Below are 26,410 nucleotides of genomic sequence, written 5' to 3' on the forward strand. Positions count from 1 at the left end.
ATTCATAAAAATTACTGTTTTTCTTACCACTGATAATCTCTATAATTAACACACCAAAACTATACACATCTGACTTCACTGAAAACTCTCCTCGCATTGCATACTCTGGAGACATGTAACCACTGTAAGCCAGCACCACAAATATATGAGTGTCACTTGAAAGATAATAAACTGTCTAATTAAATTTATTCTAAAAATAATTCTAATTGTTAGGATTGAGTTCATAGCCAACTGCAAGCTTTTCCCAAATGATATAATCCATAAAACATTTGTTCGATTTCAGTGATCTATAAGTTAGGATGAACAATAAATGTACTCCAATCCTTGGTTTTAGTGAAGCAAAGCAGAAGAAAAATTGAGAACTTACTAAGTCCCCACAATTCTACTTGTATTTCCTTGTGTTTGATCAACTCCAAAAATCCTTGCCATGCCAAAATCTGAAATTTTTGGGTTCATATCGACATCTAGCAATACATTGCTGGCTTTAAGATCACGATGTATAATTCTTAACCGAGAATCTTCATGAAGATATTGAATTCCTCGAGCTATTCCGCCTATTATCTTGTAACGTATTGACCAATCCAATTCTGCTTGTTTTCTAGGGTCTACAAGTTCAGTACAAAAATTACTCATGCCAAATGAACAAAATATTACATAAAAATGCATATTGATTAGAAAGTATTTTATGCAATTAATCATAATGGCAAAGACTACTGGATATATGTTAAAGGGGACAAACCATATAGAAAATAATCAAGACTTTTGTTGGACGCAAATTCATAGATGAGTATCTTTTCTTCTCCTTCCAAGCAAAATCCCAATAACCTTGTTAAATTTTTGTGTTGAAGTTTGGCTACTAATACAACTTCATTCTTAAATTGTTCTGCTCCTTGTCCAGAGTTTCTTGATAATCTCTTTACAGCTATTTCTTGTCCGTTAGGAAGTATACCCTGAAAATGTATTTCACTCAACCCTTAGATCAGTTCACATGGTACGCTTCCTAGAATCCCAATATTAAAGCTTTTGAACTCCAAATTACTCATATATATATATATATAACTTCATTCTTATATATGTATATACATATATATTGTATATGAGTTAAGTTAGTTATACTAATTACCTTGTAAACCGCACCAAATCCACCTTCACCTAGCTTGTTATGAACTGAGAATTTGTTTGTGGCAGTCTCAATTGTAGCAAAATCAAATTGCAAGGACTCCACAATTGTAATATCATTAGTTGAATCTACAAATGTAAACAGCAAACGTCAGAGATTGCCCTACAAAGAGCAGCGTGTGCACACAAGAGACTTAAAAGATCGTAATAACTCATGCACTTATTCTTTACCAATTTGATCTCCTTCGACAGCATTGTACTTCTTTCTCCTAATTAGGAAACAGTAGCCCAAAATGAATAACAGCAACACCACAGACAAAGCAATGGAAACAGCAATGGCGACTATCGTTGCTGTTGAGATTTTGTTTTTTCCTGCACGCATATCACGGTTCCGTCACATGCTAAACAGTACAATTATCCTCTACAACTACAAGATGTTTGTCACAGCACAAAGAACTTAATTCATGTGGTTATGGTTCAAATTATCACATCAAGTCAGATTTTTTTTTTTTTTTTTTTAAGTATATCAAGTCAGATTTTACGCCATCGTTTTTTCGCTTTTGCTAAGAGACTTTCGCTACAAGTGATCTACCAAATGGATTTCATATATCGGCCGGTCTAGAGCTATATAATGATCCTTTGATGTAACGGCGATTGTTTGTCAAACTCCTTTTAACCCATATATATATATATATATATATATGAATATAAACTAAATACTGTATTTCTGTGTGTTAAAAACTATATACAAAAAGGTTGATATATTGTTGAATAAAACCCGATAAAAATAGAAAATACAATCGAGAGTTAATGGATAATATTACATAGTCAAATTAAAATATAAATTATTATTTTTTATATTACATTATTTACTTTTTACTATAATTCAAATAAAAAAATTACTATAAAACAATTTTTTTTTTTTTTTTTAATATCAATCATTATTTATTTATTTTTTCCTACAAAAAGTATAAACAGTTATGTGGTGTTTAACAAACCCCTCAGGTGATTCACACAAAAGAATTTAAAGTACTAATTTAATAATAATGAAGAACGAAAAGCAGTGAAATGAGTTGTCCACTTGACCTTTTGATCTAGCTATGGGGGCTGGAGGTGGAGGTGGAGGTGCAAGCCCTGCTGCAGGCGCGGGCGCTGTGGGTACATTGTAGAAGAGGTACAACTCGTACCTAACATTACAGCTAGGAAACATAACTCTTCCCCCTTGCTTTCCACTAGAATGTATAAGAAAACGGTTTATAGCAGCCTGAAGACAACTATTGCAGTCGGTGCTGGACAGGTCCGGTGTGCACTGTACAAGGTTGTACGTATTTTCGTAATCGGAAAACTGCACTTCCTTAACCCCAAACTTTTTAACACCGATTGGAAAGTTGGAGGCCTCACGTGCCAGTTGGGTCATCGTCGTGTTCACTAGCCGGTTAAACCGGTCCGGCTCAGTGACATTTTTTACGTTCCACCCGTGAACCCTAGGCCTTACGGCCACAGTGGAGAAGATAGACTCGTTGGAGTAGCGGACCGTGCACTCGTCGTACCAGGTAACAGCGATTTTTTCCCTTGCACAGCTTTTAGCGAGCTCTCGGGTTGCGTTGACCACGCATTTTCGGCAAATTTCAGCATTGACATCTCCACGGCAGAGAAAGAGACCGTAGACGGGGTTGGAGGTGGTTTGGCCGGCGGTGGTGTTGTAGAATTCGATGTTACCGGTGGCGTTGGAGGAAAGGGAAGAGAGGAGGGACTTGATATTGGAACTGTAGATGCTATTTTGGGCGATGGTAGTGTTTCTACAGATGTTGTAGAGGTAATTTTGGGCAGCAGCATGAGTGGTCAGGTTGAGGAAGGTAAGCAGGTAAAGTAACACGATGGGAAGAGAGAAGGGATTGAAGGAAGGCATTTTGATGAACCAATTTAATTGCAAGATTTTCAGTATTGTATTATCAGTGTTTGTATGAATATTGGCGATTTAGATAAGAACCGTGATGAGGACACAAAAGACTTGTCGTTTCGGCGAGGTGTCGGCTTGACTCAAGTCAACCAATTGTTAGTCAAGCAACTTTAATGCCGTTCGGCAGTATGGGATGGGATCACGATAAGGGGTACATGTGGAAAGCAAAACACCAAAATACTGTAGGGCCGTAAAGTAGCCGAGCTCAGGCGAATTGAGAGTGTTCAAGATCGGCTCGTGCGCACTGTTTACAAGCTCGAGCTCGTGACGAGCTGCAACCAGTGGACTCGGCTTGATTCGCCAAGAGGAAAATCTTGTGCGAGATCGAGCCCGAGCTCGTCTTCTAGGCGAGCCGAGTGTCTTGCCAAATTGTCACTTTGTCTGAGTCACTGTCTGCTAAGCCCCAAAATCGGCACCATCTCAGCCATGCACAGTGAATTTCCGATGGGTCACAAGGCAGACCATCACTCACTCTTAACTTGGGTTTTCAACTCTCTCCGACGCCGATACTCTCTCTCTCCCTCTCTCTCTATGTGTTTCTTGGTTTTTCCCTCCCTCACTTTCTCTGATGCGAACCAAGACGCTGACCCTTTTTTGTTTTCTTTTGCTTTGGGTAAGGGGATAAGATATCCACTCATGGCCAATTAAAGCCACAGACGTGGCAGTAGGTGGGTTTCTTTTTTAATTCAAACCACTTAACTTTTCTAAACTACACTATTGCCCCCACCTTATTTTAATTCCATCATTCGTTAATAATATTTGACCTCTTGTTTAATTTAACTACAATTTACCCTTACAAATAATTATTTATAACACTAGGACTTATTATTACTACTGTATTATTATATTCAAGATTAGTTATTGAGAATCCCTTTAATTTAATTAATTCAAATTGCTTTGGAGTTATTAGTAATAAACTTCATAATTATTTTCTTGGGCATTACAACATAGTTTGTGTGATATTATGTGGCTATAATTTATACTTATAGCTTACTTTATAATTATACATATTTATGAATTATGAATTATCCTATGTATATAATGATATCATAAGTGTTATTATGTAATCATATGATCTAACAATTCATATAATATTAGATCTTAGATTAGTATAGAATGTTACACACTAACATATTACATATTCTCTAAAAAAGCATATTACTTATTAAGTTATTAACTAACTTTCTTACTAATTATAACTAATGTTAATTAAGATACTTATTACATATATATTGCATATTAATATGTTTAGTAATTAAGTTATTAATATATTAACATATATTAGTAATACACTAACATATTATTAATTTGTGATTATAAGAAATACATTGTTGATTCTAATATTGCTAATCACTAAATTTGAGATTACACGGTATAGCAACCACATTTTCATTGTATATGACTATATGAATAATAATAATCATACTTAATTATTATTTTATACTTAAGCTAAAATAAGCTATAAGTGTTAATCAAAATTATGTGCTTCTAATCTAATATCATACTTAAATCATATGAATTGTTATATCATACTTAATCATAGAATAGAAAATAAGTATTGTTGTCTGTTGATATGAATCATATTATTACTACATTATATAATAAAGATACATTGTGTCATATATATCACCTAAGATTTAACATCATTTAAATTGTTATATATATGATCATATGACAATACTTAAATCATATCATCACATGAAACTTATATCATATGATTACGGATCATATGATATAAGTTATAATGATAATACATATGATCATATCATCTTATGATATCAATTCTAACAACAATACTTAATTTGTGATTATAAGACATACATTGTTATTGTTGATTATAATGCTAATCACTTCATTTGGTATTATTCTAATCACACTGTCATTGTATATGATATGATTGTATAAATTTTACTTCAATCATATGACTAACAATTCAAAATACTGCTGATTCAACTATCATTAGATACTTAATAGTTAGACCATTTAAGATATAACCATATGAATATATGATTACCTTTTATCATTAAATTATATTATATATATATATATATATATATATATATATATATATACCAATTAATTATTGTTACTTAATAATTAATATTTAATATTCATTGAATATTGTTAATTTTTTACTTAATAAGTAATACACTATATAAGTTATTTTTATTAATTAATATATATATATACGAGTCGTGCTAATAAGTGAGCCGAGTTCTTATACGAGTATGTTCACGAACTTTAAACGAACAAGCCGTGAACTTTAAACGAACCAGCCGAGTTTTATACGGGTATGTATCGTTTAATAATTGAGAATAATTTTGTGTCAATGAGCAGCTCATTTAATAACCGAGTCGCGCACGACCCGAACCTAGATAAGCTCACAAGTAATTTTGTTCGTTTACGACCTAGATGGAAGAGTCGTTGATGAAAAATTACTCTCCAGATAGAAATGTGCTCTCTGTAATGATAAATTGGTAATGACATTTCTATATATGCTCCTTGCGATCCAAATCTTGGTGAAAAACTCAATAAATCTAAAAGAATTATTTGTTGCAGTTTAGTTTTTCTTTTTTTTTTTCCCTTATTTTTTTTCGGCAAAGACCTGAAGTTTTTTGTCCGTTTCTAATTCATAGAGCTTTTTTTCCAAGGTAGGTGTTGGTGGACCATTATAATTATGACCTCTTAAGTATGATATTTCCACGGCGTTGGTGATAAATTGATAATGGTCCACGGTCTTGGTAGACAATTATATAGAAACTTATATGAATAGAATAGAATGACCGTTGTTGACGAGAATTAGGATTCCTTTCAATTTCATTTAAATCGGAGAATATCTGATTAGTTTTAGTTGAAGAGTATCTTTATTTCTCAAAAAGTGAAAAGATAAAAATACTCATTTACTATAACTTTTTTTTTAAAAAAACTAAAGAGGATCTTAATTATAACCCGTTTGATTCAAATGCATAGTAGTGTGTTACAATTTTAACGGCATTTTTTTATTTTTTATTTTTATTTTTTTTGACATGTCCGCACAAGAGGGGGGAGGGGGGATTCGAACTAGTGACCTCCGCTTCATTAGGCGTAGTTCTAACCGATTGAGATACCTCTTGGGGATACAGCATTTTTTTATTTGATAGGACTTATTCTTACAAACAGCTGGCAATAACTATTCCCTTATTAGGGAGAGGAATACAACATTTTTATAAAAAAAAAAAAAAAAAAGAAAACTGTTTATTTTTATTATTTATTTTTTGTCCTTTCAACCCTTCAACTCTTAAAAAAAAACTAAAAACGTTAAACTCTACCTAGAGTACCTTGGGATGGACCCCCGAGGTGCTCCAGGGGTGGTCGTGGGGTGATGCAACCACCTGGAGTAGTGAATCCGGGAGTGACCTGACCACCTCCGATTCATGTCGGGGTATGTATGTAACCAATTAATTATTGATACTTAATAAGTAATATTCTATATAAGTTATTTTTAGGAAAAACTTAACTTACTCTTTGAACTTACGCACTTTTTGTAAACACCTATCCAATCTTCAAAGTTTTTCACTTTGGTGTATCGAACTTTCGTTTCGTTTCAAATACTTTCTATCGTTAGATATTGAAGTTAAATTTAACAGTAAAATGAGTAAAAGACCTTTATACTCCTAATTTTTTTATAAAAAAAATCAAAATTTACCCTTATTTATAAATAAAAAATTATTATTATAATTATTATATTTAAAATTAAAAAAAAAAAAAACAAAAATAGCAGTGACCCTCAGTGGGTCACTTGACCCACCGTCACTTTCTTTTTTCTTGTTTTCTTAAATATATAATAATAATAATATGACCCGTGGGTCACAATATGTGTGGATTAGATCCGGAATAGTGACGTTTCCAAGTTCTAAATGACCATTATCATAAACCCGGAAAAAGAAAAATATTAAACAAAAACCCAATCCAAACTGTTGGCACAAGCACGATTGCAAATAATCATTGTTTAAAACAAACCAGAATTCATTAGTAGCAAGTACTAGCAACACAAATTACGTTGCATTAACTTGAATAAATTCTTAAGACGATGCAGATCTTGTAAGCAATTAAAGTTTAGTTCGTACAGTGCACATTGTGGAAGAGGAAAAGACCTGTAACTCAAAAGATATTGTCCTTAGTTTACATTCCTCAAAGAACAGGCATATGCAATGCAACCATGCACAAGCTCCACTTTCATCACCAAGATAGCAAGTAACAAAGATAGACAACACCTCGCTTGCTCACACTATCGAGGGTATAGTTGAGTGAACGATGCTTCATCAACAGAAAATGTCACTGACTGGGTTGTTGTAGAATCATCATGCGCCACTTCCTTTGTTATCATGTTCCTCTTTTCTCTACTCCGAAGCAAAAATGCTGGATGCTGAGGTAACTGTAGGCTAACAGAGTGACTCTCAAGCATGAGAACTATTGTTGCCATTGTAGGTCGGTTGGCTGGATCTTCCTGAACACACAATAACCCAATATGGATGCATCTAATGACTTCATTTTTTGAAAAAGAATCTCTAATGGTTGGATCCAACAATTCCAAGGGGGATCCATTCCTCCATTGTTTCCAGGTCTGCAATAATTCATTAAACAATAATTATTTTCCCCCTTTTCAATCGTGCCTACCCAGGCCAGGCCCAGGATGCCCCTGAGAATCTGAGATTATTTTTTTCTCTTCAACGTACACTATGAGGTGATTATATCGGCTAGCTTTCACAAAGTAAGGCAAAATTGAAATAATCTATCCATACTCACAAAGCTTAAGAGGTACTCATCATGTTCTAATTGATAGAAACTGTTGTTCCTTCTACCACTGATAATCTCTAGAAGTAGGACACCAAAGCTAAATACATCAGACTTCACAGAGAATCGTCCATGCATTGCATACTCTGGAGACATGTAACCACTACAAACCAATACCATCAATGTAAAAAAAAAAAAAAAAAAAAACCTCAACAAGTATCATTTTAAAAAACGTAATGCACAAAGCATTTCATATAACACTAGTTCGAGAATTAATAGACAATATATGGAAGCTCAGGGACCAATTTGTCTAGTTTGAGTTGTAACAGAACTCTCAAATTATCAGGGTTGCAACTTTTTTTTTTCAGCAATATTGCTCATAATTAAGCTACAAGAAAATAAATGAATTAATTTGTTGATTTAAACTATGTAAATACAGTTATAATAATTAAAAACTTACTATGTTCCCACAATTCTACTTGTATTTCCTTGTGTTTGATCCATTACAAACATCCTTGCCATACCAAAATCTGAAATCTTTGGATCCATATTGTCATCTAATAAAACATTGCTAGCTTTAAGATCACGATGTATAATTCTAAGCCGAGAATCTTCATGAAGATAAAGAAGTCCTCGAGCAATCCCTCTTATAATCTTGTAACGGCGTAACCAATCGAGTTGTCTTCGCCTTATAGCGTCTGTAATTTTGTCAAAACTAAACATTCAACTTAGAAATAATTAAGTCTCAAAAGGATGGTGAACTATTATATTTCAGCTACAAATAAAGTTCGAATAAAATTTTCAGCTCCTAGCTAGCCTTGTTTACAGTAATTAAGCTTGTGAAAAAGTTCATGACAAGTGAATGATTTGAAACATTTTGTGTCCTTGATATGTGTCATATGATTTTAAAATGATGTACATCATTGTGCTTTCCCTCAGAACCAAAATAGAAAACTAATAAAGAAGTAGATATAAGTTTAGATTGGCCAAACCGAATAAAAAGTAATCAAGGCTTCTGTTGGGCACATATTCATAAACGAGTATTTTTTCTTCTCCTTCCAAGCAAAATCCTAAGAGCCTCACTAGATTTCTATGTTGAAGCTTTGCAACCAGCATAACCTCATTCTTAAATTCTGCAACACCTTGCCCAGAGCTTTTTGATAGCCTTTTCACTGCTATTTCTTGTCCATTGTAAAAGATACCCTGAGATTATATTTGAAACATTAGATGAACACATACACATATGTATATTTATTTATAAAAATAACTAAATTTCGTTGCTAGCTGTATTCTACCTTGTAAACCGTACCAAATCCACCTTTACCAATCTTGTTACCATCAGAGAAGTTGTTTGTGGCAGCTTCAAGCGTACCCAAGTCAAATTGCAGGGACTCTACAGATGTAATTTCAACCCCAACTACACAACAAAACAATCATTCAAAAAATTATTATAGCGGACTGTTTAGCTGCAAGGAGATAAGCGATTAATTACAAATGAAAATCAACTAAAGCTTTTCTTTTTTGTTTACCATTTTCTGCTAGTAAGGTATTGTAATTCTTCTTTGTTTTTCTACGCAGGAAGAAACAGCCAATGGACAAAATCACGACCGAACCAGCAATTGGGACAACAATGGCGATGATAGTAATTAGAGATGACTTGCTTTTTCCTGCATTAACCATTAACATGCATATGCGGTGTCGATCGTGGGAATATATGTATATAAATAACTAAAAGACCCAAAAACCCGTGTAATCTGATATTGTTAAAAATCACAAATTTGGAAAAACAACCAATTTTTACAGCAAATTGATGGTGTTATCGAGAATCAGAATCTTTATCATACCTGGAGGAAGAGGAGAAAATGCTGGCGAAGCAGATGTGGAGTTGTAAAATGGGTACAATTCATATCTAATGTTACAACTTGGTAGCAGAACCCTTCCGCCTTGTTTCCCATCACAGCACATAGGAAGATCTCCTATGGCGCTTTGTAAACATCTATAGCAATCGGACACATTCAGGTCCGGCGTGCACTGCACGAGGCTGTACAGCGTCTGTGAACTGTTGAACTTCTCTTCCCCCTTCGCAAACTTCTTGCCCGTCGAAGAATTCGACGCGAGGGTAGCCAACGAATTCATTGTTTTGGCCAACAACTTGTTGAAGCCGTCTTTCTCTGCCTCTAGGATAGTCTGCGTGCTCCCCATGTATACCCTGGGCGCTTCGCTCATGGTGTCGAAGACGGTTGTGTTGGAGTAACGTAAGAAGCACTCGTCGTACCATATTATAGCCTCTTTGTGTAAGGGGCAGAGTCGTAGTATTTCTTTGGTCGCGTTGGCAACGCAGTCTTGACAGACGGTGGTGCTGACGACGCCACCGCACAAAAAGAGCCCGTAGACCCAGCCGTCAGGACCGTACTCGCCAGCCTTGGCCCTGGAGAACCCAGGGGCCCGTGTGGCGTAAGAGGAAAGAGAAGAGAGGACGAAGTCGAGATTGGATTGGTAGTTGCTGTTGGCGGTGAAGAAGGTTGAATTTGAGCAAAAGTGGTAGCTGTAAGTGGGTGCTGCTTCACTGCCACTGCTAAGGCTAAGCAACGAAAGGAATACAAGAAATTTGAAACAAGACATTTTTTTGGTTGCCGATAGCTTCCTCTCCTCTACTGCACTCTCTTTCTCTTCTCTGTCAATTTCTTGGTCTCTCTGGTGTTCCAGGGTCTCGCTCAAAAAAAAAAAAAAAAAACTTTTTCATCTTAAAATTAATTCTAATATTTCTATTTTTTATATTATATTAATTATTTTTTTTATTATTATTTAAATAAAAAAATTACTATAAAATAAATTTTTTATATTTTTTTATATAAAATATGTTTTTTTATTTATTTTTACGAAATATTTTTACTCAAACCAATCAAATATATATTTTTTAAAAAATGCTACAGTATCAGCCCTGCTTCTAGTTATCTGTTTCGCCTCTCTCTCTCTCTTAAAAAACGACAAAGTTTTGAGTTAAAAAAAACTTTCATCACATCTCAGCCGTTCACTTTTAACTTAAAACTTTCAGTACATCTCAGCTGTTTCATTTTTTAACATTATCAGCGACCCGCAGATATGACGCAGACGCAGTATTCATCAAGTCACGCATCTCACAAAATCCCACTATTAATAAATAAAAATCGATTTTGTGAAAAACCCTGTGCGTGGAAAATAAAAATGTTAAATTTCTAAAATAAAAAATAATAAAAAAAGTTTTAAAATTTTATTTTACAAACTGGCATAATATATTGATGAGTAGTTTATGTACTCACATATCGCACTCTCCGCTACTAGTTTTTTTTGTTTTGTTTTTTTTGGTTTTTTTTTTTTTTTTTTTTTTTCTTCTGTAAATCTCCACTGCTAGTTAATTGCAACGTCATCGCGATTATTTTATCACATCATTATAAATCTTATAAACCGTACGTAAGATATAATAAAATAATAACTAATAAATCATTCCTCTCTATTTCGCCCATTGTTTTTTTTTTTTTTTTCACTCTCCATCAAAATAGAAGAAAAAATGAAAAACTAATGGAAAATACTTTCAAACATTAAGTTAAAAATGGACCATTAAGCTAAACCGTGTGCATAATAATTTATACTCTTGGTTAAAGTATATAAAAATATAAAGAAAAAAAGTAAGAAAGAAAAATACAGATTAAGGTGGTTCGATTTATGAACTACGTCCACATATTAAAACATTTTTTTAGTTACATATTTTCTTAATATATTTAATAATATACAATATTTTATTTATTAAAAAAAAAATATAAAGGTTACAAACATTTTTACTCCTACATTAATAAAGAATTTATGATGTAGTCTTCGTTTTATGGTTTTGTGGGGTTTGAACTTTGAAAGCAGCGTGTCAGTGACTGTTACGTCCTAAGCCTTTTCATAAAAGTCTCGGGGCCTTTGTAGATGGCCGCCATGCTGGGACCAGTTTCACATTCAAACCTGAAGATATTTAAAGCCGTGGAGCATTTTTCCTTTGAAAATTCTCGGTTGTAGACGAAGATTCACGTCACACTCTAAATTTAAGTGAACAAAAAAAAAATGTGTGACCCGCCCGTAAAGAAAAAAATTTGTGAAAGAGGGATGGCTGGATCCACTCCTGATGTGACCCACCCTTCACTCTATTGGATTTCAAAGAAATTCTTAAACCAATGAACGACCTACACGTAGCCATTGAAGATAAGGAGTGCAATGGTTGTCTGTCATCCACATCGAAAACCTTTTCTCACGTGTCTCATACAGTGAATATGTAGCACCCCCAAATTATTTTACCTGCATAACAATTTGGAGTGATACAACAAGACCTTACGGCCATAACTGCAACAAAAATTGGCTATATGTATTTGTAATCTAACATCATCAAGTCTTGAAAATTCTATAGGACTCCAAACGACACCTATTCTGAATGTATAGGTGTTTCACACAATATTATGCGGAAATAAATCTAACCTAACAAATAATAATTAACCAAAAACAGATATGCAATGAGTAATAAAGAATACAGATATTTTGGTTACGAAGAGGAAACCAATTAGAGAACTCTCTAATTGTAACATCTCTCCGGGACAGTCAAACCCAGGAAATCAACTAACTCAGTAAAAGAATAAAGGATTACAAGACGTTCACACTTACAAAACCTTTGCAATTGACACCATCATGTATAAGACAAGCGACCCACTTGCCTTTTACCGCAGTAGCCCTTTCCAGAGACAGCTGACACAATCCTTCTACGTAATCTCCCTTCACCGGAACTCCAGTTGACTTCACTTCAACAATCAACAAGTATAAACAAACGATCATTCTAAGAGAGAGAACATACTCTCTATATCACAGACTCTCATAGCACACGATGGCGAGATCTAGATCAGAAAATCCTTCCTCTCTCTTCCTATTGAAATGTATTTATAATAGTCCCATCATTCCTCAACCTAGGAAAGAGTTTATATCCATTTAAAACTGTTACAGGTACGCGGCGTTCGGACGGGAACATGTGCCGTCCGGACAGGACAACAAAATACAACCAAAACGTGTTTTTAACACATGGCCATCTGCAATCTCGTCCGGACGAGATTGCACACGAGCCATTCCCCCCAACTTCATAGTCTTCTCTTTATAGCCCGTTTTGACCCAGTAAACATTGGAATTAGCTAAACCTTGTGAAACATAACTTTGTAGATCCTTGAGTTAGCTTTCCAACGTCGCAAAGATTGCTCCAATCAGAGGCCTGAAACTCAAGATATGACCTTTTTAGTAAAAGCCATTCGGACGGGGTTCAGACGAGACTGCAAACGAGACTCTAGGGAATTCTTGTTTATCGAGCTCGTCCAGACGGGATTGCAAACGAGATTGCAGACGAGGCTCTCGGGGAAAATAGAATTCTTCGAGAGTCCGAACGGCACTTCTTTTCGTCCGAATGGTAATTGAATGGATGATGAATCTTGGCACTTTTGGTCACCATTTTGCTTACCGAATTAAGCCAACAAGAACTTACAAACTCCTCATTTGGCAATTCGGTGACAAAATCAATCGGACGAGTCACCATCATCTCCCCAAACTCCCCCTTTTTGTCACAAATTGACAAAATGTATCATATTTCCTGAAACACTCAACACAAAAACATCAAGGCATATGTGGAACAGAAAAAACAATAATCAAGCATTCATGATCACATATAGGAAAATGCACGAAGATAATGCAAGATCATGAATAACAGAAACTCCCCCTCAATATAAGACTTAATAATCAACAAGAAACTCTTTTTTTAAAAAAAAAAATTTCTCCCCCTCAAAAGTCAAATGAACACACATGATACACACATCAACAACTCATGTATTTTAGCAATGAATATCCCAAACATACTCCAAATATGCAAAATATACATGAGACTAGAAATGGCAAGAAACTCATATTGTTTAACCCAAGCCAAGAAAAATGTTCCATTCAATCCATGCTTGTGTGTTGTGTGTGTAAGCCATTCAATGAGAAAAAGAATACCAATTTACACAAAGAGGAGAAAGTTTCACCAACACGAGGTTTTGACAAGTAAATTCAATCAAAGTCAAACCTTATCATACTAGGGCATAGCCACTCTCATCCAATACAATCATCTTTTGAAAAAATAGCACAAGTTTGACACAGTGAAAATACATTCCATAAGGAACATGTTCTTTTTATTTTGTTTCACTATTTTGATTCTTTTTCTCTTTGAGAGAGTGTCCTTAAACAATTGGTGCTTTATACAAAAAGAAAGAATGCATGAATTTTTAAGCACTAGGTTCAACTAGCATATGGTCAATTAGAAAAAAAAATATGACTAGTCAAAAACACCTCGTGTAGTTACCTAACATACCTCACGTTTCAAAAAAAATTACCTCAAATTAAGCTTTAGTGTGCATAAGATTAAGCATAGGTAAAACGTACCACATACGCTCAAGCTTTAGGTAACCACCAAAACAAGTCCATTGAAACAATTTTTTTATCTCATGCATATTTAGAATATTCCAAGATGCAAGGAATTAAATCCATGAAAGCAACATGAGAAATTAATGGACTATCTGAGTACATAAGACAAAAGAGAGAAAAGAAAAACCACCAAATTAAAATATTTTTGTCTTTTTTGAATTTTTTTTATTTATTTATTTATTTTATTTTTTAATTTTTTTTAAATGCACACAAAACAAAACATGTCAATAGAAACAAAACACAAACAACAAAAACAAACAACAACAAAAGATTTAAACCCAAAAAAAAACAAACGCCAAACAAACTATGACGCTAGGACACAAGTATATATATAAGCAAAGTCTGTCCTAGGCATGCAATGTGCCCACCTAAACTAGGTGAGTCCAATACCACTCCCCCTCAACGGATGAACGGTATCAACCTTCTTAACCCAAACTTTCTTCATTTTAGGAACAGAAGTGCGACTCTTGTCCAAGTCATTTAACTGGGTGATAACACCCCTTAGTATGTTGAATAATTCCTCATGACTATCCCTAGAACGAAATATAGTCTCTATTTGAATCATGATTATTCAACTGAAAACAATTAGAGCGAATATGCCCAATCTTACCACAATGATGACATGTAGGAATGAACCTTTGAGAAGGTTGGTTCCTTGGCATATGAGCACGTCTCGGTGTAGAACGAGACACATAGGAATCAGTTAGAATTCCCTTACCTTTCTCACCTCTTGAAACTGGAGGATACATTTCCTTCTTCTTAGTCAAGCTTTCTTCCTTACAAACTGGTTTCACAAAAATTAACTTTGAAGGAGAAGCAGCATTAGTAGAGGAAACAACAGATTTATCAAAGCCCAATCAAGTTCTATCAAACGAATGTTTATGATTATGCAACATGTGATTTAGCTTTTCACTAGAGAATGTTTTCAGATGATTTCTTGACTCATTAAGCTCATTCTCTAAGGATTTCACTTTGGCAATTAACATGTGATTTTCAGACATCAAGGTATTATGAATAGCATGTGAATCAGTTAAGGCAACAGAAAGTTGATCATTTTCAAGATTAACATCTTTGAGTTTCTGCAAGTGTTGCTTATTTAACTTCTTCAATTTAATGCATTCCAAAAATAGATTATTATAAGCATTTTGCAGATCACCCTCCTTTTCTGATTCATTATCACATATGTTAAGTTCACTATCTAGAGAGTTAGACTCACTAGCCTCATGTTTACTATCATAAGAAACCCCAAAAGCTACATAATTAGCAACATTTTCAGCTTTTTCCTCATTGTCTGACTCATCACTTTGAGTCACATTAAAGGCATTGCCTTTAGAATTTATCAAATTTCCACAATCAGCATGAATATGACCAATACCACCACATTCATGACACTTACGACCACGAGATAATTTATCTTTATGATTTTCATCATTTTTGCTTTCATAATTATCTCTAACCTCATGACTAGGATTCACAGAATTTTTAGATTCCCTACTTCTAAAATTTCAATTGTTTTTGAAAAATTTTCTAAACTTCCTTGCAATAATAGCTATTTCTTCATCATCTCCAGAATCCTCATCAGAGTGAACTACAGATTTACCTTTAGCAGCCTTCATCTTAAGAGCAAGATTTTTTGAGCTTTTGGGCTTAGGTAACATGAGTTCAAATGTCTGAAGAGAACCAACAAGTTCCTCTACTCTCATTGTCTCTAGATCTTTGCTTTGTTGTATAGCAGTAATCTGAGGTATAAACCTCGCAGGTAGAGATCTTAAGATTTTCTTTATTATCTTAGCATCAGTCATTTTCTTTCCAAGATTAATAGTAGAGTTTCTAATAGTGCTAAGCTTAGAATAAAAATCATCAAATGTCTCTTCCTCTTCCATCCTAATCTCTTCAAATTGAGAAACTAACATCTGAATTTTTGAAGCTTTCACAATTTTAGTTCCTTCGTGAGTAATTTCCAATGTTTTCCATGCTTCTTTAGCTATTACACATCGAGAAATTCTTGAGAATTATTCGATGGAGATAGATGTGAAGATGGCATTTAACGCTTTGTCATTCGCAGACGAAACACGCTTTTCATCCTTTGAATTCAGCAATTGCCTTATCAGGATTAGTCCATCCAGATTCAACAATATGCCAAACGTCCACAGATTTGAGATATGCTTTCATACGAATTTTCCAAAACGTATAATTGGATTCGTCAAAGACGGGAAGTGAGTTAGGTGCAACTGTGTGAGACATATTATGAGGAGTCTAGGATCACACTCAGGAAATTAATCCAAACAGAATGAACCCGCTCTGATACCAATTGAAAATTCTATACGACTCCAAACGACACCTATTCTGAATGTATAGGTGTTTCACACAATATTATGCGGAAATAGATCTAACCTAACAAATAATAATTAACCAAAAACAGATATGCAATGAGCAATAAAGAACACAGATATTTTGGTTACGAAGAGGAAACCAATTAGAGAACTCTCTAATTGTAAAACCTCTCCGGGGCAGCCAAACTCAGGAAATCAACTAACTCAGTAAAAGAATAAATGATTACAAGACGTTCACACTTACAAAACATTTGCAATTGACACGATCTTGTATAAGACAAGCGACCCACTTGTCTTCTACCACAGTAGCCCTTTCCAGAGACAACTAGCACAATCCTTCTACGTGATCTCCCTTCATCGGAACTCTAGTTGACTTCACTTCAACAATCAACAAGTATAAACAAACAATCACTCTAAGAGAGAGAACAGACTCTCCTAGCACACGACGGCGAATTCTAGATCATAAAATCCTTCCTCTCTCTTCCTATTGAGATGTATTTATAATAGTCCCATCATTCATAGACCTAGGAAAGAGTTTATATTCATTTAAAACTGTTACAGGTACGCGGCGTCCGGACAGGAACATGTGCCATCCGGATGGGACAACAAAATACAGCCAAAACGTGTTTTTAACACATGGCCGTCTGCAATCTTGTCCAGACGAGATTGCACACGAGCCATTCCACCCAGCTTCGTAGTATTCTCTTTATGGCCCGTTTTGACCCAGTAAACATTGGAATTAGCTAAACCTTGTGAAACACGACTCTGTAGATTCTTGAGTTAGCTTTTCAACGTCACAAAGATTGCTCCAATCAGAGGCCTGAAACTCAAGATATGACCTTTTTAGTAAAAGTCATTCGGATGGGGTTCAGACGAGACTGCAAACGAGGCTCTCGGGAATTCTTGTTTATCGAGCTCGTCCGGACGAGATTGCAAACGAGATTGCAGACGAGGCTTTCGGGGAAAACATAATTATTCGAGCGTCCGAACGGCACTTCTTCTCGTCCGAACAGTAATTGAATGGATGATGAATCTTGGCACTTTTGGTCACCATTTTGCTTACCGAATTAAGCCAACAAGAACTTACAAGTCTGCATCATATTCTAATGCAAGTGCTTGCCAAGTAAGAAATAAGTACCGCTTCAACCTTCTTTCAATGGTTGATGTTGTTTTCAAATGAGCGTTCAGATAGGTTGGTCTTAATCTGTGTCTCTTTTCCTTTTGTTACTATTATATTCGGCCTTATTGAGAGGATCGAGACATTTGTTTGTCTTATCTTTTACAGTTTGTTTGTAATTTCGTACTGTTGTTTTCGTTTTGAGTTTATTGTTGAGGAGTCTACCATTTTTTTTAATTTTTTGTTGTTTAAGATGTTTCATTCTTTCTTCCTTTCGAATTAAGAGTAATAAGGATTCTTTCTTATATCTCTTTCAAGAATTCAATTAAAAAAAAAAGGGGTACACAGTGCCAATCACTCTCTTTAAAAGCATACTAAGTAATATCGATCCATAACAACTTATATTAATCAACTTATATTAATTAGGAGCTATCCTGTTACTCGTTTTGTCTTGGTGGGCTTGGATGAAAAGTAGACACTAGACAGATGAGAAGGAGGGAGAAAAAAGGAAAAAGAAAAAAGTGTTTTAACTTCACAAATGGGCTATGTTTTGACAACGGACCCAGTTTAAATTTGGTATTATCGCCTGTTACGTGACAATGTTCATAGTTCCATATATAAAAGTACGAATTATTCATCATTTACAATTTACAAGCCCACTAAGTCACAGGGCCATCCAAAAATAAACTACAGTTTACTGTAAAAGTCTAATATATTTATAATGCTATATTCAAGATTCCAATCTCTCTCTTTTATCTCTTTAAAAGTGATGTGGCCTTTAAATTTATCACTGAATTTTTGTTTTGGCATCTTGCTGTAATTTCTGCTGAATTTTTTTTTATTTTTTATTGGAGAATATGAACTTTTTCTTACAACTACCATTTTTTTTTTTTTTTTCAAGATATATAATCGGATGTTAAATTCTACTGCATATTCCTTGCCTACATGTATCACATATACATGACCCATTTCCTATGATACAATTTTAGTTTATCACCATGCTATATAACACGAAGGGGGACAATCTTGTGAGTAGTCATCATCGAGATGAAAGACTGAAAACAGTAAGGTGATTTGCAGAAGGATTAGTTGTGGAAATATGATCCGTTTGAATTACTCGAGCCACAACAAATAGAGGTTGTTTTGGGTGAGAAAGAGATGCTGATTCGTTTCCCAACAGAACAAGCACAAATGAGATCATGGGTCTATCCGCTGGATCCTCTTGTACACACAAAAGCCCAATATGCATGCACTTTAAAACTTCTGTTGTTGGGCACGACTCCATCAACAAAGGGTCTACAAATTCCAATTCTTTTCCTTCATTCCATAGTTTCCATGCCTGTCAATACACATTTAAAGTAAATACATTTCTTATGCATACTATACATCATGTTACAAAGCACCTCCTCCCTCATGAGCAAAGGGTGAGTGAGTTCACGAGTTTAAGATATGATAAATAACCGCTCTTTTCAAAAGCTTAAACTTATAAAAATGAGTGAATTTTGTTGAGTATACAATTATGAGTATTGTGGACAGTTTTGAGACCCATAATGAAAATATGTAATAAGTGTGAGTGACTAATATAGCATAGTTGGACTCAGGGACCAAGGGCCAAAATTTTTTTGGGGAGGGACCAATTGGCAAAAAATACGTTTATTTATTTTTTATTTTTTGGACTCAAACTCATACGGTTATTAAGCTTTTGGATTAGGTGGCCTCCACCTTGTGACATGTCCTCCCTCTCCCAAAACATGTCCTCCTCCCAAAAAGGCCAACAAAGAAATATATATGTGTTGTCTCATGTATGTTCGTGGAGGAAGTTCTCGCTTATTTTCTTCCCCACTAATAATTCAAGTAATATCACGCCAAAGCTGAAGACATCAGATTTTATAGAAAATAATCCCTCTATTGCATATTCGGGAGCAATGTATCCACTGTTTTGAGCATATATAGCATTACCATGATTTTTTTTTTTTTTTTTCAAAAAAAAACAAACAAACAAATTGGGTGAAAAACTTGCACAAGAAAGAAAAGTAGTAGACTCACTATGTTCCGAAAACTCTTCGAGTGTTAGCCGAGTATTGGTGTTCACCAAAGATCCTTGCCATGCCAAAATCTGATATTTTAGCGACCATTTCATGGTCCAACAATACATTGTTGGGCTTTTGATCCCAATGATTTTAAGACGAGAGTCCTCGTGAAGGTAAAGAAGTCCTCTAGCAATACCAACAATAGTGTTGTAGCATGTCTTCCAGTCAAGCTCAGTACGTTTTTTTTGAATCTATAAATAGCAAAGATAAGATTTAAACTCACGACATTTGATTTGATATATAGAAAAGTTTAACTTGATAAAAAAAAGTTGGTAAAAAATAGTGGTCAAAGATGAAACCAAAGATAAAGACATCAAGGCTTCTATTGGGCATGAATTCATAGATAAGTGATAAGTGCCAAATAATGCATATTTGGACCCCTTTATTTACATTAGTTAATCCTTTAGCTGTGTCGTTATTTAATATTTTGTGTTAGTTTTGTGTTTTTAGTATTTTGTAGGTCATTGAAGAAAAACTGCAGCTTTAAAGGGAAAAATGCAAAGTTTGGAAGAAAGAATACTTTGAGAAGACCTAGATTGTGTGGTTAAGTCTAACCAAATCCAAGAAAAGGTTAAATCAGATTCAAGTTCAGATTGAATAAGATTTTGGATCGGATTCAAATTCAGATTCTGCACATATCTTAGTATTTTGACCATAACTCTCCGTTCAAATATCGGATTGAAGTGATTCAAACGGCATTGGAAAGCTAGCTCAAAATAATACAATTTGTTGTGAAATAGAATTTTCGTAATTCGGACGGTTTCTATGTCAAAATCGCCCCGCAATTAAGAGACACAAATTTGGACGAATCCTAGTCCGATTTCAGACTTCTATTTTGACTGGGAGACAGACTTCCGAATTATCTAGGTTTACTTGGGCTTCTAGGACTTCCCTAAGCCTATAAATAGACTTCTTTGCATTCAAGAAAAGATACACAATCCCAGAGAGCAAAATTCTTTTGTTTAGTTTTTCTTTAGGTTTAGGTTTAGGTTTAGATTTTATTTTTATGTGGAGCTAAATTCCCAACTAAGGTTGGGGATAAAGCCTCACCGATGAAGAACATCAATACTTTTATGTAAGTTTTTATTATTTTGATTTTATTGGGTTTTATATTTCAATTGTTTTACTTCTAATCAATTGTGTGGAGTGATTCTTGGATATCTCTTGTGATTCAAGGATACATGTGATGATTTGAGATAATTTCATATGATTGATTGCTTAGCTTTTAACTCATAAAAATTGGATATCCCTTGTGATTTGTTCTACGGATACATCTGGTGTTTCAATTGAATTTGGATTCCTTTTGTGATTTGGTCAATGAATGGATACATGAGATGATTTTGATTAATTCTTTGAAGCATAGTAAAACATATCTATGATTTAATTTGTGAGAACTTCGGATTAATATTGATGAACATAAAGTATGTTGTTATAATTTGGTGAGTGTGAATTCCCAAACCTTAGTACATTTATCCTTAGATTTACTTATTTTATTTAGTTTATGTTTATCCTTTAATTTTCAAAACTCAAAAATCAAAACCCTTTTGGAACTAGATTAGAATTTAATTAGTTTAGATATAAATTGCTCTTTCAAAAATACAATTCTCTGTGGGATCGACCTCGCACTTGCAATCCATTAAACTACAATCGATTCGTGCACTTGCGAGTTAAATAAATTTGCACAACAATAAGCAGCTTTTCCTCCCCCTCTATGCCACATCCCAAGAGCTTCACAAGGTTTCGGTGTTAAAGTTTTGCAATTAGTATGACCTCGTTTTTAAGTTCCTATAAGCCTTGCCATGACTTTTTTGACAGCCTTTTAACTGCTACTTCCTTACCATCTGGTAGCACACGCTGCAGGGAGAATCATGCATAAATAAATTCAGGCCCCATATATATGAATCAATAATTAGACCATGACAAAGAAATAGAAAAGTTGGTGTTACCTTGTAGACAATGCCAAAGCCACCTTGTCCGAGCTTATTTGAATTTGAAAAGTTGTTTGTAGCTGCCACTATTGTCGATAAATCCATGAAGGACAGTTCTTTAGCACTCACCAATTCAGCCTTTTTTGTAATGGTAACTCCAGTGAGGCTTGCCAGCTCATGTAATTGTGCGCTCTGGCTTCTCTCATCGTCTGTTAATAAACATGAAATTATCTGGTTGTTGGTAAATAATTATGGTGGTGGTAATTAGTAGTTGGCCAGTAAGATAAATTCACCTCTTTTTGTTCTCTTGTTCCTCCCATGATAAACAGCACAAGACCCAACAACAACTGCTATAACCGATATTGGGATACAAGCAACCACCACAACCATCCAAATCTTCAATTTAGGCCCTGCTTTTCCGTAAGAAGATTTCGATTCACCAAGACCACTATTTTAAAGGAAATAAATCCGCAAAATTCTTATGTCCTTACCTTTGGAACTTGGGTAGGTTAAGAACACACTTGAGGCGTTGTAGAATTGGTAGAGCTGAAACCTCACCTTACAATTCGCACTAACAATAATTCCACCTTGGCGTGAATCGCAGCATGCATGAAGATCTCCCAAGGCCTGCAACAGACAACTATCACAGGAACTTTCAGAGATGTCCCAAGTACATTGTACAAGACCATAAATTGTTTTCTTCCTCGAAAATTTAATTTCCCCTGTTGCAAACATGCGTTTCGAAGGATCAAACGCAGCCTCGCTTGAGATGTTATTTATTAAGTAGGTTAATACTTTATCAAAACGAACTGGATTAATTGATAGATTTTTCTCCAGATAATTCTGGTCTGGATACTTTCCAAAATAAACCATCAAGGAAGAGAAATTCTGCCTGGAGTAGCGAACTTGACAAAGCTCAAACCAAATCGTTGCATCTTCAGTTTTGCACTGCTTCAAGATTTCCTGACTTGCATTCTTTATGCAATTAACTTTAAGAGGATTTTAGGAGGATAAAAAGATGGTACCTAACATTAATCGCTTAAATTAACTATCAAGGGTGGCAAATCAGTAACCTATATTCTAAAGTAGAAACTAAAAGTAAGCAATATATATATATACTATCTTAGAAGTTTGACTTGATACAAAGAACTCCATTAAATTTAAATGGCTGAAATCATGAAATCAAGCTAATGGGCTATGTAAACCAGTATGTTTAAAGGCTAATCAAGTTGTCAAAGTCGTATTCGCAGCACTTTCAGTTCCGACTAGGTAAGAAAGGCGATCAGCAAGGAGAAGAGCAACTACCAAGAGGGTTGTCATGCAGAGGTTGAAGCTATGGAATTTGAGAAATAGGATATTAATACACAAATTAACATTAATTAGGATCCATTTATTTATTTTTTGACATGTCCGCACAAGAGAGGGAAGGGAGATTCGAACTAGTGACCTCCACTTCATTAAGTGTGGTTCCAGCCGATTGATCTATCTCTTGGGGACAGGATCCATTTATTTTTGCTAGTTGCTGGATGTTTATCCAAACCGGACTAGCTAGAGCCAGGTTTTAAATCAGCTGGGACCAAACAAAGAGTTTCCAATTGTTTGATGTAGTCTGGCCTATTTGAGATTGCGTTTGAAAAGTCTAAAAGTGGTTTTAACACTCAAAAAGTTCGTTTGAAGAAAAAAGTACTTGTTTGGTAAAAAAATTAAAAGCGCTTTAAGGGTCTAAAAAGCTTAAAAATGGTCAAAACGCACTTTTGACAAAAGCTTTAAAATGAAGTTTTTGTTCAAAAGCTCTTTTTGACTTAAAAGCTTTATTTCTCAAACCCAATCATAGACAGACTCTTCTTAGTCTATTTGTGATTGCGTTTAAGAGATTTAAAAGTGATTTTAACAATCAAAAAATTTGTTTGAGAAAAAAAAATATTTATTTGGTAAAAAAAATTAAAAGCGTTTTTTAGTGTCCAAAAAGCTTAAAAATGGCAAAAACACACTTTTGGCAAAGACTTTATTTTAAAGCTTTTGCCGAAAATTGCTTTTTGCCTTGAAAGTTTTATTTATCAAACACAATTTCAAATAAGTTCTGAGTATCAACGACCTGCGCATCTCACATAGTATTCGTCAAGTCACACATCTTATATAAGCCCATTTTTAATAAATATATATATATATAAAAAAAAAAAAAAAAAAAAATCGATTTTGTAAAAAACCCTGTGCGTGGAAAATAAAAATGTTGAATTTCTAAATTTTTTTAAAAAAAAAAAAAAAAAAAAAAGGGTTTTAAAATTTTATTTTACAAACTGGCATAATAGATGAGTAGTTTACTCATATATCGCACTCTCCACTACTAGTTAATTGCAACATCATCGCGATTATTTTATCACATCATTAGAAATCATTTGGTATCCTATAAACCGTACGTAAGATATAATAGGGGTAAATACTAAATAACTCCATGGGATTTTACTTAATATTTTTTTTTTCTTTCTTAGGATTTATTTTTTATCACATGAGATCTTTCTGGTTTGGATAAAAGACCAAATTTATTCTTCGGTCTATTGACCGTTAGTTGACCTAACAGAATTCCACGTGGACCAATTAAAAGTTGACATTTGGCATAAATGGTCACATCATCAATGATGATGTGGCATCTAATTACATTTTTTATTTTTTAAATTAAAATTAAAAAAACTAAAAAAATATATTTTTTCATAATAAAAAAAAAAAAAAATTGGGGTGGCTCAGTACTAGTACCATTGAGGGTGGCTCCATGGGGGTGGCCAAGCCACCCCCAGTGGTATTAGCCACCCCCCCAATTTTATTTTTTATTTTTTATGAAAAGATATATTTTTTAATTTTTTAATTTTAATTTTTTTTAAAAAATAAAAAATTTCATTAGGTGCCACATCATCATTGATGACGTGGCCACTTATGCCAAATGTCAGCTTTTAATTGGTCCACGTGGAGTTCCGTTAGGTCAACTAACGATCAATGGACGGAAGAACAAATTTGGTCTTTTATCAAAACCAAAAGGACCTTCTGTGATAAAAAATAAACCCTATGAGGAAAAAAAAAATTAAGTGAAACCCAATGGGGTTATTTCGTATTTACTCCTTATTAACTAATAAATCCTTCCTCTCTATTTTGCCCATTCCAATCATCAATTGCTTAATTTTTATTTATTTTAAAAAAAAAAATCAATAGGAAAAAAGTTATAAAAGATGATATTTTTTTGTTCTTAGGCTCCGTTTACTTCGACGTAAAATGATTTTCAGAAAACAATTTCCTCATTTTACAGTGTTTACTTCGACGTAAAATAGTGGTCACCAAAAAATACTTTCTTTTGACTAAAAATTCTTTTTTAATTTTTGGAAAATGGTTTACAGTTTTCAAAACCGTAAACCATTTTCCCACTATGAGTATTTCATTCTTAAATTGATGGACCTTGCTAAGTCCCTCCCAGAACCTCGCCGAGACTTGACCGGGACTTGCCTAGGACCTGATCGGGACCACCCCAGGACTTGATCGGACCTGCCTTGGACTTGCCCGGGACCTGCCTAGGATCTGATCGGGACTTGACTGGGACTTGACCGGGACTTGTGCAGGACTTGACCGAACCCGCTCGGGACCTAACCGAGACTTGCCCGGGACCCACCCGGGACCTGACCGGGACTTGACCAGGACCCGCCCGGGACTTGCCCAAGACTTGACCGGGATCCGTCCGAGACTTGCCTGGGACTTGACTAAACCTGCCCTGGACTTGCCCGAGATCCGCCCGGGACATAATTGTGACCCGCCTGAGACCTGACCGGGACCAGACCCGTACCTGCTCGGGACCCGCCCGGGACCTGCCTGGAATCCGCTCGGGACTTTGATTGGGACTCGCCCGGGACTTGTCCGAGACCTGCCTAGGACTTGACCGGGACTCGCTCTGGACTTACTAGGGAGTTGCTCAGGACTTGACTGAGACTTGATTGGACCCGTCGGGGACTTGCCCGGCCAGGTCCCGGGTTTGTCCCGGTCAAGTCCCGTTGGGGTCCTGAGCGAGTCCCGGTCAAGTTTTAAGCAAGTCTTGGCGGGGTCCCGGTCAAGTCCCGGCAGGGTCCCAAACAAGTCCTGAGGGGGTCCCAATCAAGTCCCGGCGGGGTCCCAATCAAGTCTGGGTGGGGTCCTGGGCAAGTTCAGAGCGGGCCCCGGTTAGGTCCCAGTCAAGTCCTGGGCAATTCTTGGGCGGGTCCCGGTGGAGTTCCAGTCAGGTTCCAACGAGGTCTCGGCTAGGACCTTATTGAAAAAAATATATATATAAAAATATTAAAAAATATATATATATTTTCGATGTGTGCGGTAAACGCCGTAAAATGTTTTCGACCAAAAACATTTTGAAGGAAAATGACTTCCCTGAAAATATTTTTCAACGAAAACCATTTTACATCGAAATAAATAGAGCCTTAATCCGAATAAAAGAGATAATGAAAAATCTTTTTAAATACTTAGTTAAAAAATCCCATCAAGCTAAACAGTATGTACCATAATTTACGCCCCTCTAAACTTTGTATGTCTTCCAATTATACAAGGGAAAAATATAAAAA

The 26,410-nt window shown here is 35.1% G+C and overlaps 2 protein-coding genes and 1 pseudogene across 2 annotated transcripts; all 3 read right to left on the reverse strand.

Moving 5' to 3' along the window:
• Positions 1–28: 28 nt before the first annotated feature.
• On the reverse strand, positions 29–3,594 carry LOC132168461 (cysteine-rich receptor-like protein kinase 25). The gene is made up of 5 exons (XM_059579448.1): positions 2,206–3,594; positions 1,351–1,491; positions 1,124–1,248; positions 740–950; positions 29–605 (listed from the first exon to the last, which is right to left on the reverse strand). The coding sequence occupies exons 1-5, from the start codon at positions 3,026–3,028 to the stop codon at positions 367–369; spliced, it is 1,539 nt and encodes a 512-aa protein (XP_059435431.1). The 5' UTR covers positions 3,029–3,594; the 3' UTR covers positions 29–366.
• Positions 3,595–7,087: 3,493 nt separating this feature from the next.
• LOC132168460 (cysteine-rich receptor-like protein kinase 25) lies at positions 7,088–10,554 on the reverse strand. The gene is made up of 7 exons (XM_059579447.1): positions 9,697–10,554; positions 9,382–9,519; positions 9,148–9,269; positions 8,845–9,055; positions 8,313–8,550; positions 7,865–8,015; positions 7,088–7,682 (listed from the first exon to the last, which is right to left on the reverse strand). Exons 1-7 carry the CDS (start codon positions 10,472–10,474, stop codon positions 7,347–7,349), a joined length of 1,974 nt encoding a protein of 657 aa, XP_059435430.1. The 5' UTR covers positions 10,475–10,554; the 3' UTR covers positions 7,088–7,346.
• Positions 10,555–18,845: 8,291 nt separating this feature from the next.
• Positions 18,846–26,410, reverse strand: part of LOC132170054 (cysteine-rich receptor-like protein kinase 25) — an 8,924-nt pseudogene continuing 1,359 nt past the window's right edge.

This window comes from Corylus avellana, chromosome ca2, assembly GCF_901000735.1.
Source record: "Corylus avellana chromosome ca2, CavTom2PMs-1.0".
Classification (NCBI taxonomy): Eukaryota; Viridiplantae; Streptophyta; class Magnoliopsida; order Fagales; family Betulaceae; genus Corylus; species Corylus avellana.